Source organism: Equus caballus, chromosome 4 (genome assembly GCF_041296265.1).
Source record: "Equus caballus isolate H_3958 breed thoroughbred chromosome 4, TB-T2T, whole genome shotgun sequence".
In the NCBI taxonomy this organism is placed as follows: Eukaryota; Metazoa; Chordata; class Mammalia; order Perissodactyla; family Equidae; genus Equus; species Equus caballus.
The window spans coordinates 36,549,946-36,566,312 of record NC_091687.1 but is presented as its reverse complement, the minus strand read 5'-3'; the positions used below and the strand labels follow the sequence as shown (position 1 = coordinate 36,566,312).

At 34.6% G+C, this 16,367-nt stretch overlaps 1 protein-coding gene across 28 annotated transcripts in view; it reads right to left on the bottom strand.

Moving 5' to 3' along the window:
• ADAM22 (ADAM metallopeptidase domain 22) overlaps nucleotides 1-16,367 on the bottom strand; it is a 246,726-nt gene that overhangs the window by 19,447 nt on the left and 210,912 nt on the right. For 11 of the 28 annotated variants that reach the window (XM_070265632.1, XM_070265620.1, XM_023639119.2 and 8 more), the window contains exons 25-29: nucleotides 14,058-14,148; nucleotides 10,551-10,568; nucleotides 3,878-4,072; nucleotides 1,475-1,575; nucleotides 1,066-1,132 (exon numbers count right to left, since the gene is read on the bottom strand). In XM_070265632.1, coding sequence (XP_070121733.1) covers nucleotides 1,066-1,132; nucleotides 1,475-1,575; nucleotides 3,878-4,072; nucleotides 10,551-10,568; nucleotides 14,058-14,148 — 472 coding nt within the window. Of the gene's footprint in view, nucleotides 1-736; nucleotides 893-1,065; nucleotides 1,133-1,474; nucleotides 1,576-3,877; nucleotides 4,073-10,550; nucleotides 10,569-14,057; nucleotides 14,149-16,367 lie in introns of those variants that run through there. The other 17 variants (XM_070265624.1, XM_070265627.1, XM_070265629.1 and 14 more) reach the window with 4 other exon arrangements.

The following is a 16,367-nucleotide window of genomic DNA, read 5'->3' as shown; positions in this document are numbered from 1 at the left end:
GCCATTCTGGACCATGCAATGTTATCACTTGAACCTATCTATTGTTTCTAAGGTAAAGTATCCTCTAGTAAAAACTTTGACAAGCCACTTACAATACCGTCAGCAGGAAGGTCCAAATTTCAGGGCAATGTTATTGTCCTGGACTGAAAAAGGCAGGGTATATGATGGAAAAGCTAACATAAGTTTCTGACAAGCAGTTAACAAATACCCGCTCTTCAGATTTTTTAAGTATTAAGGCATGAAGAAGCAATAGAGATCCTGAGAATAATAACTAGCGCTGCAGTGAGAAATAAGTAAATAAATTTTAGGTGGGTCAAAAAGTATGGTTAATTAAAACCAGGTAGCAAGGTCCAGAAGGATACCAAGGGTGTGTTTTAGTCCACCACGGGACTGGTGTTTATCTCATTATAAATGACTTTAAATTTAACTTTCAACCCCATCCCCACTAAAAAAAAGAGTGGCTATCAGCTGAAACGTATAGTGTTGCATTTAGTGACAATGATTCCGTTAAAGACCAAATTTAGGTACATGCCCTTTTAAATGTCCTCAGAAGGAAAATTTAAAAGGGAAACTTATCCATTAGTCTGAGAGAATGGTTAGATTGCAGCCATGAAGCCCTCCAAGCGGTGGTTTCATATTGTGAGCAGATCATGCTCTAGTAAGGTGGGAATTTTTCCCTGATGCTTCGAGGCTGTGTGAATATTGGGGAGAGGAAGGGTGACCCCTCTGAAATGGCTGGACCCCGGGTGATGAGAAGAAAGGAATGTTATCAAAATTCCCTTCAAACAGAACCAAGACACCACAATGGCAGGTTACTGGAGGAAAAAGCCTGCAGCAAGGGTGAGACCCCCACTATCAGTGAATATTGGTATGGGCACAGTTGCGGAGATGCCTATGTAAAAGAGAAAAGCCACGGTTAATTTTAAAACGGCAAAAAAGGAATTAAAAAGACAGAACCAAGACCAGAGGCATGGTTTACAGTTCTTTGATGATCTAGTTAATTAATGTTCACACTAATTGCACAGGACCTTGGTATGCCTTTTTCCATTAGAGGTTCAGACTTACTCAGTTGAATTAGACCGAGGTCTAAATCTTTTGCCTCTGATTTTCTTTCTGTTGCCTCCCAGGTTACCTGAAAAAGATGATTTACAGCTAGATTTGAATGTAAATAAACACTTGCCGTGTGTTTAATTACACGGTATTTCAAGTGGCTGTAATTCACAACCAGCACCACCCCAGAACACAGGGCTTTCTAGCACTACACAGCCTTCTCAATGTGTCTAGTGCACACTGCTATGGAATCTCATCATTACCCATCCAAGAAAAAAGAACTGGACTCTCATAATAAATGCCCTTCTCTCTGTTGGAGAAGAGCTAAGGAGCTTACAGGAAAGAACAAATCTTTACAACCAGGAACCACAAAATACAGAATTTGGGTTATGTGGACAGATGGATTCACAATGCCACTCTATACCTTGCCAAGAGTTACTTCGAGGTCGCCCATTTTCACAGATGTCTGAAATATGTTTTGTGTCTGGAATCCTTTCACTCCAAGAATGAGAGAGTCCATTTGACCTGAAATTGAAAATGTTGTATATATTGTTCAAAAATATAATCAAATGAATATTTTGAAATCAGTAAGCAAAATTTCTAAGCATTACTGTGCATTAAATAAAATAAATCAAGAAAGAAAAAAATCTGAAATGAAAGCATGAAGAGAACATGAAAGTCTTCATGAAGAAGGCAGAATTACACAACATCCAATTTAAGAAAAGTCAAATACAATGGAACCCCATTACAATAGTTTATAATTCAAAAGTATCAGGATACAATGCAAGCCAATTACATTCCCCAGAACACAGCAACCACATATAGAAAATTCACTACATATTTCGGTTACATAACCCGAGCAGCAGTTATAATGGGGTCCCACCATAGATGTTTCTTAATTGTAAAGCAATGGTTTTCACTCAAATATTATGAGAACATGGACTTCCAAGAGATTTCATTAAGATTTGCTCAACTGAACTGGTTAACCTTTGTCAAAGTAATATTTAGGATTTCTTAAACAATAAAATTATTTTCTGAGAATTGGCATTTTCTCCACAAATATGGCCCCGAAAAATGTACTAGTGCTACTTAATTGTCCAGTAACTGAAAGGAATCAGATGTTTATCACAGAAACATCTCTCACAAAGCCCATGTACCATTAAGCCCTTCTGCTATTGTGTCCTGCTATCTTTAAAATAACTGTCCACAATAAGCAAACTTTACACACCTACCTTGTACCATATAAGTATTTTGACAAACTACATATACTTAGGAGGAGTCACATATTTTGATACAATTTTAACTGCTTAAAAATGATAACCCATTGAGATTTTGCTAAAATCCAGGAATTATTCAAATCAATGTTTTAAGTTCTTCTTGAGGTACTTTAGAAAATAGCACTATACTTGAAGTCTTTTCCACATATCATTGCAGCTAATTGCTAGTAATGTCTATTTTAAAAGGAGCCTTCTACTGATGAACAAAAAATTATTACACATTAATTCCCTAGATTAGGACTTTTTCAACACCATGTGCTAATTATAGAATGACTCATTTCGTCCAAAAGGACAACAGAAATTCTTCTGGAATCCATTGATTGCTCCACTTATTTACCATGTTATTTATTTTAAAATTAAGTATTTGATCAAGAAAATATTTATATACTGAGAGAATTTAAGTAAATTTTATTCTCTTAATTAAAAAGCCGCCAATAAAAGATTTTGAACAACCTTCTATAGAATTGTACTTCTCGTGCAAAAACTAATTTTTTTACTTTTGCTTTAAAGCTACATTATCTGAGTAAAAATAGTCCTTCACTCTTAAGTTCCACATAAAGTAGAGTTCTAGATTTCACTAATTCCTTCTGTTCTCCTTCCTGATTGTTTAAAAAGAGTGAGATCCAATGCAGAATTTTTACAGATGATTCACTCTATTTAGAACTCCAGAAGAGATCATATTTCTTCTCAATAAGCTAGGAACTTCCTCTTCAGTCTACAAAGTAATTACTGTGCCCAAAGTAATGCACGGGGCTATCAAATCTTTTTTTCTTTACATTACACCTTTACCAACAATTTTAAAGAAAGTCTTCCGCAGGAATATTTTAGCTTCCTTCAGTGTGAATGTAGGTCTCATTTCCTAAAACATTCCAACTATTTATTTCTTCTATCAGTTTATTTTATTAAGCAATTATAAAGCATGCAGAATTTTAAATGGTCTTATACATCTTAAGATTCTGGAGCAAGAAAACAGCATCAAAGTTTAAGACATGTAAATAATATATTAACCCCACCTATACTATTATAAAACTCAGTAAAACATTAAATACACTTAGATTTGGCAACCAAGCTCTAAGTTATAAAGTCCAGAAATAATCATTCCAGGAATAAAAGGCAAAATCATAATATTCAAATATATGATTCACAGAGAAGCGATCTTTTTTTCACAGCAAGCTTAGCTTTGATATATTTAAAATTAAAAAATATTCAATGCACCATTTATATTACTAATTTATTTTAAAAACTGCTTTTATTGAAGCATGACAGTAACCTTTTTCTTTGACTACCAAACATGACATAAAGCTCACCATTTAAAATATGACAAAATACTATGTATAGCTTCTTAAGCCATATAAGAGCAAGATTGAAAAACTCTGGGGTTTCCATATAGATTTAGGGTTGTTATTTGTTTAGTTTTGTTTGGTTTGGAGTTCTGGCCTGATTTGTTACACAAGTGGTTCTGAGCATATGGCATTTTGAAGTAGAGTAATCAAAGAACAAAGGATACTATTTTTTTTAACATTCAAGAAAGAAGGAAGAAGTAATCAAACCTGCTGCAAAATAATGAAATGTTCTGACTAATGGAATAATGTGTGATGGAACAGGTAGAAATCTGAAAATGCGACAGAAAAGCAGACCTCTTCTTAGAACTAGATGCTGAGTTTGTGCTGACTCCAGGAGGAATGTCGCTATAAAAAGAGTCGCCATCTCCAGGCTTTTTTACATAATCTCCCTGGGGTAACTGTCTAAGGCATAATAAACATTTCAGAGTCAGAAAACAAGACACACACATGAACACAGACATATACAAATATTATTTTAGGAAAAAAGAGGTAGGGATAATGATCTACATGAATCAAATCTATAACAACATGTAAATTATTAATAAATGTGACAAGTTAAAGTCATTCTAACTGTAGAGATCAGAAATGCAATCACTGAAGTCTTTACAGTCTGGATGAAGAAAGCCTTGCTTCCCTTTCAGGGGAAAATTATGAAAAGATGAGGTTTTTCATTGTAACTTCATTATACTTGGAGATGTTAACTACAGTGCTCTTTTAAAAAATAATATTGGTGTGAAAGGAGACGTGTTGGAACAGTCACTGCCCAGATAAGGCATAAGTTTTTTTTCACTGTGGTAAGTAAACTATGATTTCTAAACACTATATAACATAACCTTGATTTGGTCCTAAAAGAACTGATTGATTTCGAAGCTATGTTCTATAATTTAATCCAAAGAAATTCTTATTAGAGTTCTCTGTTCAATTTGGAGCTTCATTGTTCATTTAACAGAAATATGAAGAAACTGGAAGACATTCAAAGGTCAATCAAGAACATAATTCTAGAACTGCACAGTAGAATATGCAAAGGAAGATAATTTAGCAAGAAGAAGAAAGGGTTGAAAACTGAATTCTTGTTGACACCACAGAAGGATATTTATAGTAGTTGGAGGTGACCTCAGTTCCCTCTCTCCACTGTAGAAGGAGTGAGCAAGGGAAAATCTATTAAATCTGCACTGTTCCTGACCCCACTCGCTCTGATTTTGAATTAATTAAGACTAGAACAGATTTTTATTACTTCTCCTAAGAGAATAGGGTAGAAAACTTTAGATAGGACCACCTGGTCAACCCCTCTGCCCCAGTAGCTAGTCTGATCATTTGCCAATGCATGGCTAAACTACCAACTGCATCTAAGACTTGATGTGGTACTGTTGTTGGAGGTCCCACACGCTACTGTTGGACTCAGAATTTTAAACAGAGCTGTACTTAAATAGGTCTGCAACAAAGGCACACATTTGCTAACTCCTTTTCCTATCTGGTTTTCTCTTAGTTACTATACGAGTCATGGTCACTTGCTGATGCTAAGTTCTGTCCAAAAAATGCCACTTTCAGATGTTTGCTTGCTTATACTAATTACCATATTGTTTTAAATGTTTAAAATACTTGGTCATTCGTACTTCTGAATGATTGAATACTCTCTCATATTATTTCAATCGTATATATTCACACATCTCTACAAATCTACAGAAGAGTTTTCAACTGATATAAAGCACATATATAAATTTAATGTGATTAAATCTACTCCTTCCCTTTAAGAAAGAATTTATCATTAGATTTGTATGTAAGACTACTTTTACCTACAATTCTTTGATACGTATTCCTTCAAAATATTTTTAATCCTTTAAGTGACTTCAGCTCGTAATTGTAATCTTTCTTTCTTTTTCCCACGGTATTATGAAACATTAACTTTATAGGAAAAATAATGCAATTTCCCCATATTAATAGTGTTAATAATATAGGACAAATGATATATCTTCTTATGCAAGAGACCTTTAACCTGTAGAATTATATTTTCTTTCTTGCCTCATATCAGTAAAATATTCTACCAATGCTTGAAAAAAACCTCTTAATAAAATCAGAGTTCTTCTGTATGTTGCCTCAGGGACAAAACTTCCCTTTTGTATCACAGTAATATTTATTAAAGAATGCCAGAGAACATCCCATCAACATCATATTTCCAATAGTAATCTTCATGGTTAACAAATCATTTTTGTCACTATACATTTAACGACAATCTTTATAAAGCAATGAGATGTACCTCACTAAATTCAAATTAAATAAAGACAAGTTCCAATGACACTTCAATTTTCCATTAATCTATTCCCCAAATTACTTTCTGTCTACATGGTTCTGGCATTCAGGCATTTACCAAGGGCTCATTTAGCTGATACTGCAGGCTTAAATGGACTTCCTCCCAATGGATGGGGCCCAGTGTTTTTTCTTTAACTGAGCACATTTCACTTCTCCTCCAATGTAACTTCTCTGCAGTCAATGGTCATCTTTCACACAGTACACAAACATCCCTAAATGTTAAGCAAATCATAAACTGTGGGCTTCAGTCAAAGGGCTGAAGGCAGTTTAAGTTCAATGAACTTCTGGGCCAGGGCCTTGATTTTTATCATCCCAGGACGATTAGATTCTTATCCATCTCTATTGTGAAGTCTCCAAAATACAGAAACTACTCTCCATTCTCCTTAAAATTCCACAAGGAATGCATGTAACTTTCTTCACATAGTAAATGCACTAAAATGTTAATGACGGGTTATGAATTTTGTTAGAAGTCTTTTAAGAATAATATTTAACATCCTTCACTGTCCAGAAATTTATCCTTTTTCAATACCTATTACATGTTATAACAAACTTATTTCTTCTTGTTTACCCGTTAGTGAGGATAGAGAGTATCAGGTCCTTATGATTAACAAAATAAGATGTTATCATTTGTTATAAAAGATCATAAATGACCAACTAAATGATCTCTTTAAATTTTTTTACACTGAATTTATTTTTCTACTCTTTATGGTTTTCTTCCTAAATTTTGCTGGTTTCATAGAATTTTGAAATCTAGAAGTGACTACTATGTTAGGTGACCTGACCAGTGCTAAGTTTTACAATGGGAAAATTACCTCATATTTCCCATATTACATGCAAATATTTTAGACACGTGCATGAATTTTTTTATAAATAATGACCAAAAGAAAATAAAAGCTTACTTAACTAACTTATTTTTCCTCCTAATGTATCCCTGTTATGAGGGAAGTCTGATCTTTTCTAAAAGGGTCCACTGAACCACAATATTTAACTTAGTGGTCCTTATGCATGCTTGATATGGGAATACAATGAAAAAATTTAAGACTTAACCTTAATGCTGAAGGAGGAATTTCTCCAATGCTTTGTTGGCATCTGGGCTATCTGTTATTAGAATTGTTACTTTACTGTTTTAAGAAATACTGTGTAATGTGTACCAAGTCACACTGACAGATGCATGAATATCACTGAAATAATAATAATATAAAAACAAACTAAGAAAGGTTTGCAAAAAAAGGAGGGAGGTTCACAAGCAGAAAATAAAGTGGCTAAAACAGGTGAGAGAGAAAAGAAATGGGGAAGGAGATTTCTGCTTATGGTATGGATCAGGAAGATATGATCTAATTATTCTATTTCATATTAATCATAATGATGTGTGTTCATTTTAGACAAAGGAAGAGAATATTTCAACTGAATATGAGTGTTTTATAAATCCAAGTTCAATTAATGTTTTCCTATTCTATTGCTATTCGTAAACCAACCTGAAAACTAAAACTCAAACTTATAATTCTTGTTACAAAGTATACAGCTACTAAATCCTAAAGTGATCATGCTAAAACATAAACAATAGCATTAACTGAAAAAATTACGGAGGTCTTCCTTTCTGAAGATTTTAAACAAAAGGGTCAATAGCCATCCTTCTAACTACATGGTGTATAAGAATTATCCGTGGCTCCTAGGTTCCTTGCTCCCACCCTTCACAAGATGACACTGGCAAATTTAAAGGGATATCATTCATGTATGGGGTTCTGCCTCCACTGTGCCCCAGAATGGGGCTTCTAATTTTTTATTAAGCAGTTTGTAAAGAAAAAAATGGGTTTGCTTCTCATCTTTTTGCCAGATTTGCAATTAAACCTATCACACATTCCTTTGATATAATGAAAACCTTGAGAACACATTCTCTGGAGGGCAAATTTACCAGGTTATGAGGTTCCTTCACAGAATTACTTGCCTGACCTCTCCAATAATTTGAAAGTTATGCCCAATTTGGAATTTCTGAGCCATTATTTCTATCGTTAAGAAGAATCCGTTAACTGGCTACATATTTAACATGGTCTTGCATTCAACGTCAAAGCAAAACTATGTTCACCAATAGTACTTTCACCAGCTCAACCAGTATTTGTGGGCCTCATTAATGTCGATGAATGCTGCCTTCCTCTTTGAGAACAACCACACTCACCTTTTCTGTTTGAAGATCAGAGAAACAGAAAGTTTTCAGAGATCACATACTAATAACTTCCCTTACTATAATGCTTTACAGATGACAAAGAACTTTATCTGATTTAGAGCTGAAGAAAATTTAAGTGATTTCCAAAGACCATATAGTAGCAAGTGGATTTCTGATTCCATGTCATTTGGTCCTCCCATCACAGAACCTCAAATGAAAATATAATTTAAAGGCAAGGATAACTCAAAATTCTTAATTCTACTTTCTGGCATCCTTTGGAACTAGGCATATCTTTATTGGAATATTGGTAGATATTTTTACAAGATTGAAATTTCTTAATGCATTCTTTGGTATGTTGGCCTTACCACCTTCTCTATAATCACTAACATATGTTATCAAAAAGGAAAATCCTTGAGAAGATACTCATACATTCATGACTTCCTGATCTTAAGTCCACTCTTTGCTACTTCTCCATTTTGAGATTGATTGTCCAAACCTATGGACAAGGCCAAAAATAAATAAAGATTGTGTTGAAGTATACCAAAATATATAAAATAAATAAATAAATATCTGCTTAAGATGTGACAACTCTCAAAATATGAACTAGATTCCAAAAAAGAGTAGCCAGATTGATAAAATGATGACTCAGTAATACCGGAGGCATGAAATTATTTTATCAGGCACATAAAGGCAATTCTTAATGTAAAAATTTCCTTAACTGTACCTAAGCATATATTGAGTTAGAATAAGCAATTGGTGTACAGTTTTACATATTAATCACTTTTTTGTATCATGGGCAATTCCTTCATTCTGGGTAGTATCCCTGGTGAGGACACATCTTAGAGCACTGTTTTAGCTTTGCTTATGTTACATATTTGCAACATTTTTCTTTCCTTTTTATACAGTCAGCAATATTAAATTACATTATAGCCTTAGCTCCTATGGAAATGAAGCTGAATCATCAATTTTTTATCTTATTAGTCTAATTTTACTTTTCACTGAAGTAAGCCATCCAACTTAGATTTCTGATCAACTTCTACCCAACAGAAAGCTTAAATGGCTACAGCTCTTCTCCAGTGTTTTTGGACACAAGAGTTTAAAACATATCACAAAGAAATCTAGTTATTTAAAAAATTTAATTAATTTTGCCTCAGTTTTACATTTTCCATTAATGATGAGTTAGTTACTCCAGGGAAAGGTCAGTGTTTCCTAATATATACGCTAACTGACCAAGATCTCAACTGGTACCGTGCAGGTACCATTTATATACAGAAACTCTGTAGACACTTACGGCTAAAGCCTTATAGGAATTTTAAGTTACAACGTAGAAAAAAACAGAAAAGTAAAGTTTAAAATTCTAATTTGTGAAAAAATATAAGCTGTGGTAGACGCCTGAAAAAGTATCAACACATTTATTACATCTTATTCCTAATCTACCACAGGCATTTAACGGAACAGTGGGAAAAGTTAAGTAAGAAGGAATTTGCATAGATATCCGGAGTGTAAACCTAGTACTATACGATGTACAAGACCTCGTGTGGGTTATCACTTTCCAGGATATTTTCGATTTTTTGTTCAATAGCTAATAGCGTTAGCAATTTTTTAAATGTGAAAAGTGAAGGGTGACCACCAATAAGGGCTAATTTAGATTTAGAAAAAATAGGCAATTCTTATAGAACTACATGAATGCTTTGTACCTCTTTTTAAGCTGTTGGTTAAACATAGGTTTTAAGATTATGAGGAACAGGGTGTCTGACTTTATGGGCTTTTTTATTCAAAAAAAGTATACTAGACAATCAGAGATTCCAACTATGCAAATTATTTCTTTAACTACCTGTGCAATTACCTAATCAGTACAAAAAATATTTTCTTACGCAGAGACAAACAGGCTCATCAAGTGCCAGGACACTCTCCTGACCACAACACTCCGCCCGTATACATTTTCTCACTTATGGATGGAAGTTACTAATAGAACAACAGTAACAAATAACAAAATCTCTCAGAAAGTCTTAGGCAAAAAGAGGTTATAAACATGAAGAAAGGCCAATTAACTAATGTAAGCAAAGGTGATACCTTAACATACAGAGGAAGTTTGTTTTACATGGAAAAAAAAATCAATTTCCATATATATTACTACAAAAGTAACAAAAATAAGAACTTCTATTAATTGCAGTATTGTTGGATGAAAGAACCATTAAAATTAAATAATGATAGATCTGTTTTAAATTAATATATTCCACAGCACCGTTATTAATGTTATCATTTCAAGGTCACGAAAAATCAAGATTAGTTTGTGACCACTACAGCATAAAAACAAAGTGAACTTGATCTATAACTGTATGTACGAATTCCAAAGATGCTAACAGGATTTAAACCTTTCAGTTATGTGTTCAGATTATTCTCATCACATACCTCTGTTCTCGATAGTTTCTTTTCATGGACAAGAAGAGAGGGGAGAAAAAAAAGAATTAGTTACCTATGGAAGCACATTAAGAGACAGCACTAAACAAAAGCTTCAGCATTCAGAGAAGTCTCCACTAGAGGACTCTGAGTTGAAAATTAAAATGGGGAACACACACAGTCGCACACACACAGATTCCACTTCATCTTCAGCAGAAGTGACACCAAAGGGGCAGTGACAATATTTTCAAATAACTATTTTTAAATGCATAAATAAACTTCAGTTATTAAAGAGTAACTGTTTTCTCAATATCAAGCTTATCATATTAAACATTTAGTAATATTCTAAAGTCAACCCTATTTCAAATACAGGTTTTCTGACATGTATATTGATTTAAATAATAAAATTAATCAAGTTACTTATATAAATTAACTGTGTTTTCATAGAAATAAAAATCGTAGTTTATTTATTTTGGAATATATACCCCAAACTAAAGCCATTCCTAAGAATTTCAAACAGGAGAACACAAACTTTGGACATTAGAACATTTTATTTCATCGTGTATGATAAATTAGAATGAGTTAATTCCTGGCTGTCATGAACCTCCTAAGTTATTACTACTTACTCACTGAAACTTCACATTGGAAATACTTTGTTCAAAGTTTAGTAAAATACACTAAAATAAAATTACACGAGTTTCAAAACGAACCGACCTAAACAAAAACGTTTCTAGAGGATCTGGCAGTGAAGTACTAACGATTTTTAACTTTTAACTTAAAAGAGTTGATTTTTAACTTTCCATCGTGACCTAATTAAGTATTAATATTTTGAAGACATGTTAGAAAGGTCAAGCAACTGAGCAGGGGGCTCCCTCCTCCAAGACCAAGGACACTGTTTCCATGTAAGATTTCGTTTGTAGCACCTTCCCTGGCCAATCTATTCTGTACATTTTGTAAGTATCTTGTTTAATAATGAACTCATGAGGGTAAAAATGCCAATTTGTTACTTCTTATTTTTCATTGCTGAAACCATCACAGACGGGGGGGTCAGAAAATAAGCCCAGAATCTTTCTATTCAACATGTTTTACTTTTTATTCTCGATCTGATTACCTGAGCAGTCCACCAGTTCCAAATGAGTATTCCTCATTTCCTATTCCTGCCATTCCCCGACTCCAAGGCTTGGAGAAGGAGTAGAAAGTTTAATTGGAAGGATTAATGAGAAAATGAGTTCTCAAGTCCTAAATCCATTTTCGAATTTCAAATAGAATATGTGAAACATCATATTCATGAATTTAATTCCTGAATTAAAATTTCTACATTCTCATTCTATTTTTAAACATACTCTAAATAAGTTTTGTAATATTAAAATTTTCATTTAGATTCAAATTATTTATGAAGAGAATACTGCAGTATGAACAAGATTTGTCTTTTCTTTAATGAATCTACAAAGTACATATATTCAGAAATGAAAATAAAAACACCAGTGAAACCGCAAAAGAATTTCATAAAAATAAGAAATGAAATACAGAAAGAAGTACTTCTAATTCTAATCACTACAACAAATGGACACAGGAAATATCACTAGTAATCTGCATCTACTAGCAATAGGAGTAGATGTTTAAGTTTCCTATTTTCTGAAAGGGAATTTTTTCCAAGATTGTAAAAATGAAATATAAACTTGCATCAGCAGGTGGCAGAAAATCACACACTACAGAACTAACAATTTTGCTTTCCATTTTCACATGACCAAATGAAACCAATAAGCTACTTCAAAGCAGCAATGCTTGTCATGGCAACTACTATGTAAGTCCTGCATCAGGGAAGTCCAGGAAATAGTGTTGACTCTAAGACGGGGCTAATTCACCAGAGGTGTGAGGAGACGTAAAACAATAAATATACAGAAGACTCTTCCTTTCAGACATATAATTTTATAACTCCAAATGTTACGCTGAAATCAGCTGGTGAAAATATAAGTATGCAATATACCTAACAACCTGCACATCAAAGAGGCCAATAGGCACGGAGCAGCTACTGTGTACAGGGCTAGGGACTTATTTAATCAGGGCAAGGCATTACTTCTCAGCTGTGCTCTCCTTCGCTATGCTATACCATGCCAGACTGACTATGCTATGCCAAACTTTACTATGCTGTCTCTGCTATGTGTTAACACAGCCTTCCACAAATGTCTTTCTCTATTTTAATGCCTGTAACATACAAAGTTTATCCTGGCAGTAAACTAACTGCTCTCTTTTCAGTCAAAGAAACTGTTTCAGAGTTTGGACCTCACAATAAGCAACTGCCATATTTACTCTTACAGGTGTTTCCTTTGGTTCCTTGGTTTATGATCATGCCAGGTGATAATAATAACAGCAATCACATAGTGCTTAGTCTATTGAAAGGTTTGAGGTATTTTTAAAGTCTAAAATATTCTAATTCCCAAGTTTTTTGGTGGACTAAGTTTGTTCTATGAGGGGAAAAAAAAAAGGCTATAAAATGGGGCGATGCCCAGAATGCCTAACAAAAGCTGCAGACCTTGCAAATGGAGAGAAACTCTAGGCCTGGGAACCTGAAACAACATCATCAGAGATCGGCAGAACTATGATTTTCAGTTGAAATATTAAAGAGAACTTAAGGTTCGCTATGCTTAAGCTTTAATTTACTAAACTTAAAAAAGTTATTTGAATACTAAGGAAAATTTTCACATCATGAGATTGAAGTACTAAAAAGGAAACTGAGGATAGTAAATATGTAAACTAAGTTCGGAATGTTTGAAGTCATTGACTTAGCTAAATGCTTAAGGGAATCAAATATTCAAAAGTTATATAACATAACTTTTTAAAATTTACAAATAGAACCAAAGAATTGTAAGTTGAACTTTGAAGATTAAAAAAGAATTAGGCTTTTAAAAATTGTAATATAAAGTTGAATTTTAATTTTAACAAAAAAAATCTCTGAACAGCCTTATCTTCACACAAAAATACCCACATATTTAACAAATAATAGTGTCCTCTTCATGCTGGTTGTAAAGATAAAGGGGTTTTGCCCTCAGCACAATGCATGGCCATTGCAAGCATTCAGTAACAGATCTGCTGCTATGGTTCTTGTTGATAGTACTGTTATTATTGCTGTCGTTATTAAAGCATTACGCTCTCTAATTCACTATTTTGCCTAGATTTCTGGGTATGTGGTTAAGCCAAGACAACCTGTGTCACTAAAAAGCAAACCAACACAGCCTTTGTATAAGACATGATTTAGATAGATTTTACTTAATGCAATGGTTTTAAAACAATATTCAGTAATTTTAGAATAGAAGGGAATCATGTCAAGATCTAAAAAATGGTAAATTATTGTTACCTATAATCATGCCAAGAATAATCAAGATTGAATGCTGAACCAGACCCATTTTCATTGCAGGTATATTTATCCAATGATACAAAACTTTCTAAATGTTTAACTCATTTAAACAAAATGTTTTAAAGTGTATTGGGACAGTAACAATATTGAGACGTTTCACTTACTTATAACCCCATGCAGTTATTCCTAATAGGAGGGCCAGCACTAAAATGGTGCCAGCAATGATGCCTATTATGATATTGGTACCAGCAACACCTAAGGGGAGAAAAGAAACAGTGAAGATCAGTGTATGTAATCGATATTTGGATATAAAATTCTTTCAGAAACTTTATTCTCCAGATTCGTAATCATCACACTAGCAACATTACTTGTTTGAAAAAGTGGGTAATTTTTTAAAGGGAAGAAAAATCAACCATAACTTAGCAATCCACATCAATCATTTTTTTAAAATAATTCTTTGTGTATATCTTCCCTTGTAATTCTTGTCCAAGTGCATTTTGCACAGTTGTATTTTCCAGATTTTTTCTGTAAAATATGATCAGGTCATTGAACTAAAAAAGGAAGAGTAAAGATAAGAAAAAAAGGAGGAGTGATACTACTATATTGACACAGCACCCTTTGGGGAGGAACTTCTAGAAATCTGTGTTCCTTTCGAACCTGACCTCTTCCTCAGAAATTCTAGGAATGTTATTGTTCACATCAATCCATGTTTACTACTAATGCAAGGTCCTTATTGCTCTCAGTTGTGTGTGATATTTTGTCTCTTAAAGTAAATATAAGATTCTAAAGGGAGGGGCTGGCCCTGTGGCCGAGTGGTTAAGTTCGCCCTCTGCTCTTGTGGCCCAGGGTTTCGCCAGTTTGGATCCTGGGTGCAGACATGGCACCGCTCATCAGGCCATGCTGAGGCAGCATCCCACATGCCACAACTAGAAGGACCCACATAAAATATAATATACAACTATGTACCAGGGGGCTTTGGGGAGAAAAACGGAAAAATAAAATCTTAAAAAAAAAAAAAAGATTCTAAAGGGAGAAAACATGTCTACAGATTTATATAATGAGTGCTCAGGTAGTATAAATGATAAAAGCAGTGCTTTTATCATCTGGGCTTGTACTTCCCAGCCTTGGTAATGAAGGCTTGGCATGCTAGAGAAGGAAAAGCCAAAGGAAAAGATAGAGTCTGGTGAGCTGGAGATCGGTGCTGGTGAGGCATGAGAGTGAGGTGGTGCCAGACTGGCAGAGGGCCAGGGCAGGGCTGAAGCTCAGGACTCAGTAATGGCATTGTTGGGTCAGCATCTGTTGTCAGGCAGGCTGAGATATAACCCTTAAGGGGATTATGGCAGTGAGAGTGGCCCAGTGAATCAAAGCCTTGGTCAACAAGCTCAAGTGCGGGCCCAAGAGCAGAAAAGGCAGAGCAGAGGCCTGGCTCTGATACCACGAGATCTGTTTTGCTGATAATGATTTACACCACATGTTTAAATCACTCAGATCTGTTTCACCCAGAGGAGGTAAGATCTCTCCTTGTCTGCTGCACTCCTGAGGCATCTTTCTAGACATCAAGGATCAGTAATCACGGCTGACTGGAGCAGATTCTAATTCCTCATGACGGAAGGCATGGCAGCCTCTCTGTCTGGGAACCCTCAGGAGTCAGGTTGGACGGCAGGGCTAGGACATCTGAGGAGACTGGCAGACTCTCCCCTGTCCAGGTCCTCTGTGGGATGGGTGGATACAGATGCCAGAGTACCCCCCGGGTCACTAGGATTTTCCTACTCTAAGACCTGGTATGTCTGTCTTCCCTTCCTTTTCTTCCAGGGATTCAACAGGAATCAATAAACTTGAATGCTAGTCCTGATCATTTCTAAGTAATGGTATGACAACTTTTGACAAGTTACTTAAATCCATGGACCTGAACAGCCTCATCTCTGCATTCACTGCTGGAACTAACCCTACACTACCATTGCTAAGACTGGGGATGCCAAAATCTTAATCATTCCCTGATTTTCTTTATTAAAGTCACATTGGCTAAGATTTTTAACCTGTCTGGATGATTAGAATAAACATACACCTTTTTTCTCATCCTTTGGAGGTGAATGGACTTCAGGATTTGAGCACTATTTCACGCAACAGAATACTCAATAATGAAACGACAAAATAGTTTAAAAGGGGACATTTACCTCCAAGGTATGTGTTCTTTCAATTATCTGCATTTCATTTCTACTTCTCCATTTAAGCCACTCTGGCCTTTAGAACTGCACCTGTTGTTTCTTATCCATGTCCTTAAACCCCCACCAAGCACCTTGGCCAAGGTTACTACTTCTAGAATTACCTACAGTTCAGGCAAAAGAACTGGGGTTGAATATAGATGAGATCCTATAATAATGAATAATAAAGTCAACAAAATATTTAAACATAAATTCTTCAATTGTCCCTATTTATTTAGTCCTAAAATATAAAATTCTCTCTTTAAATTCAGA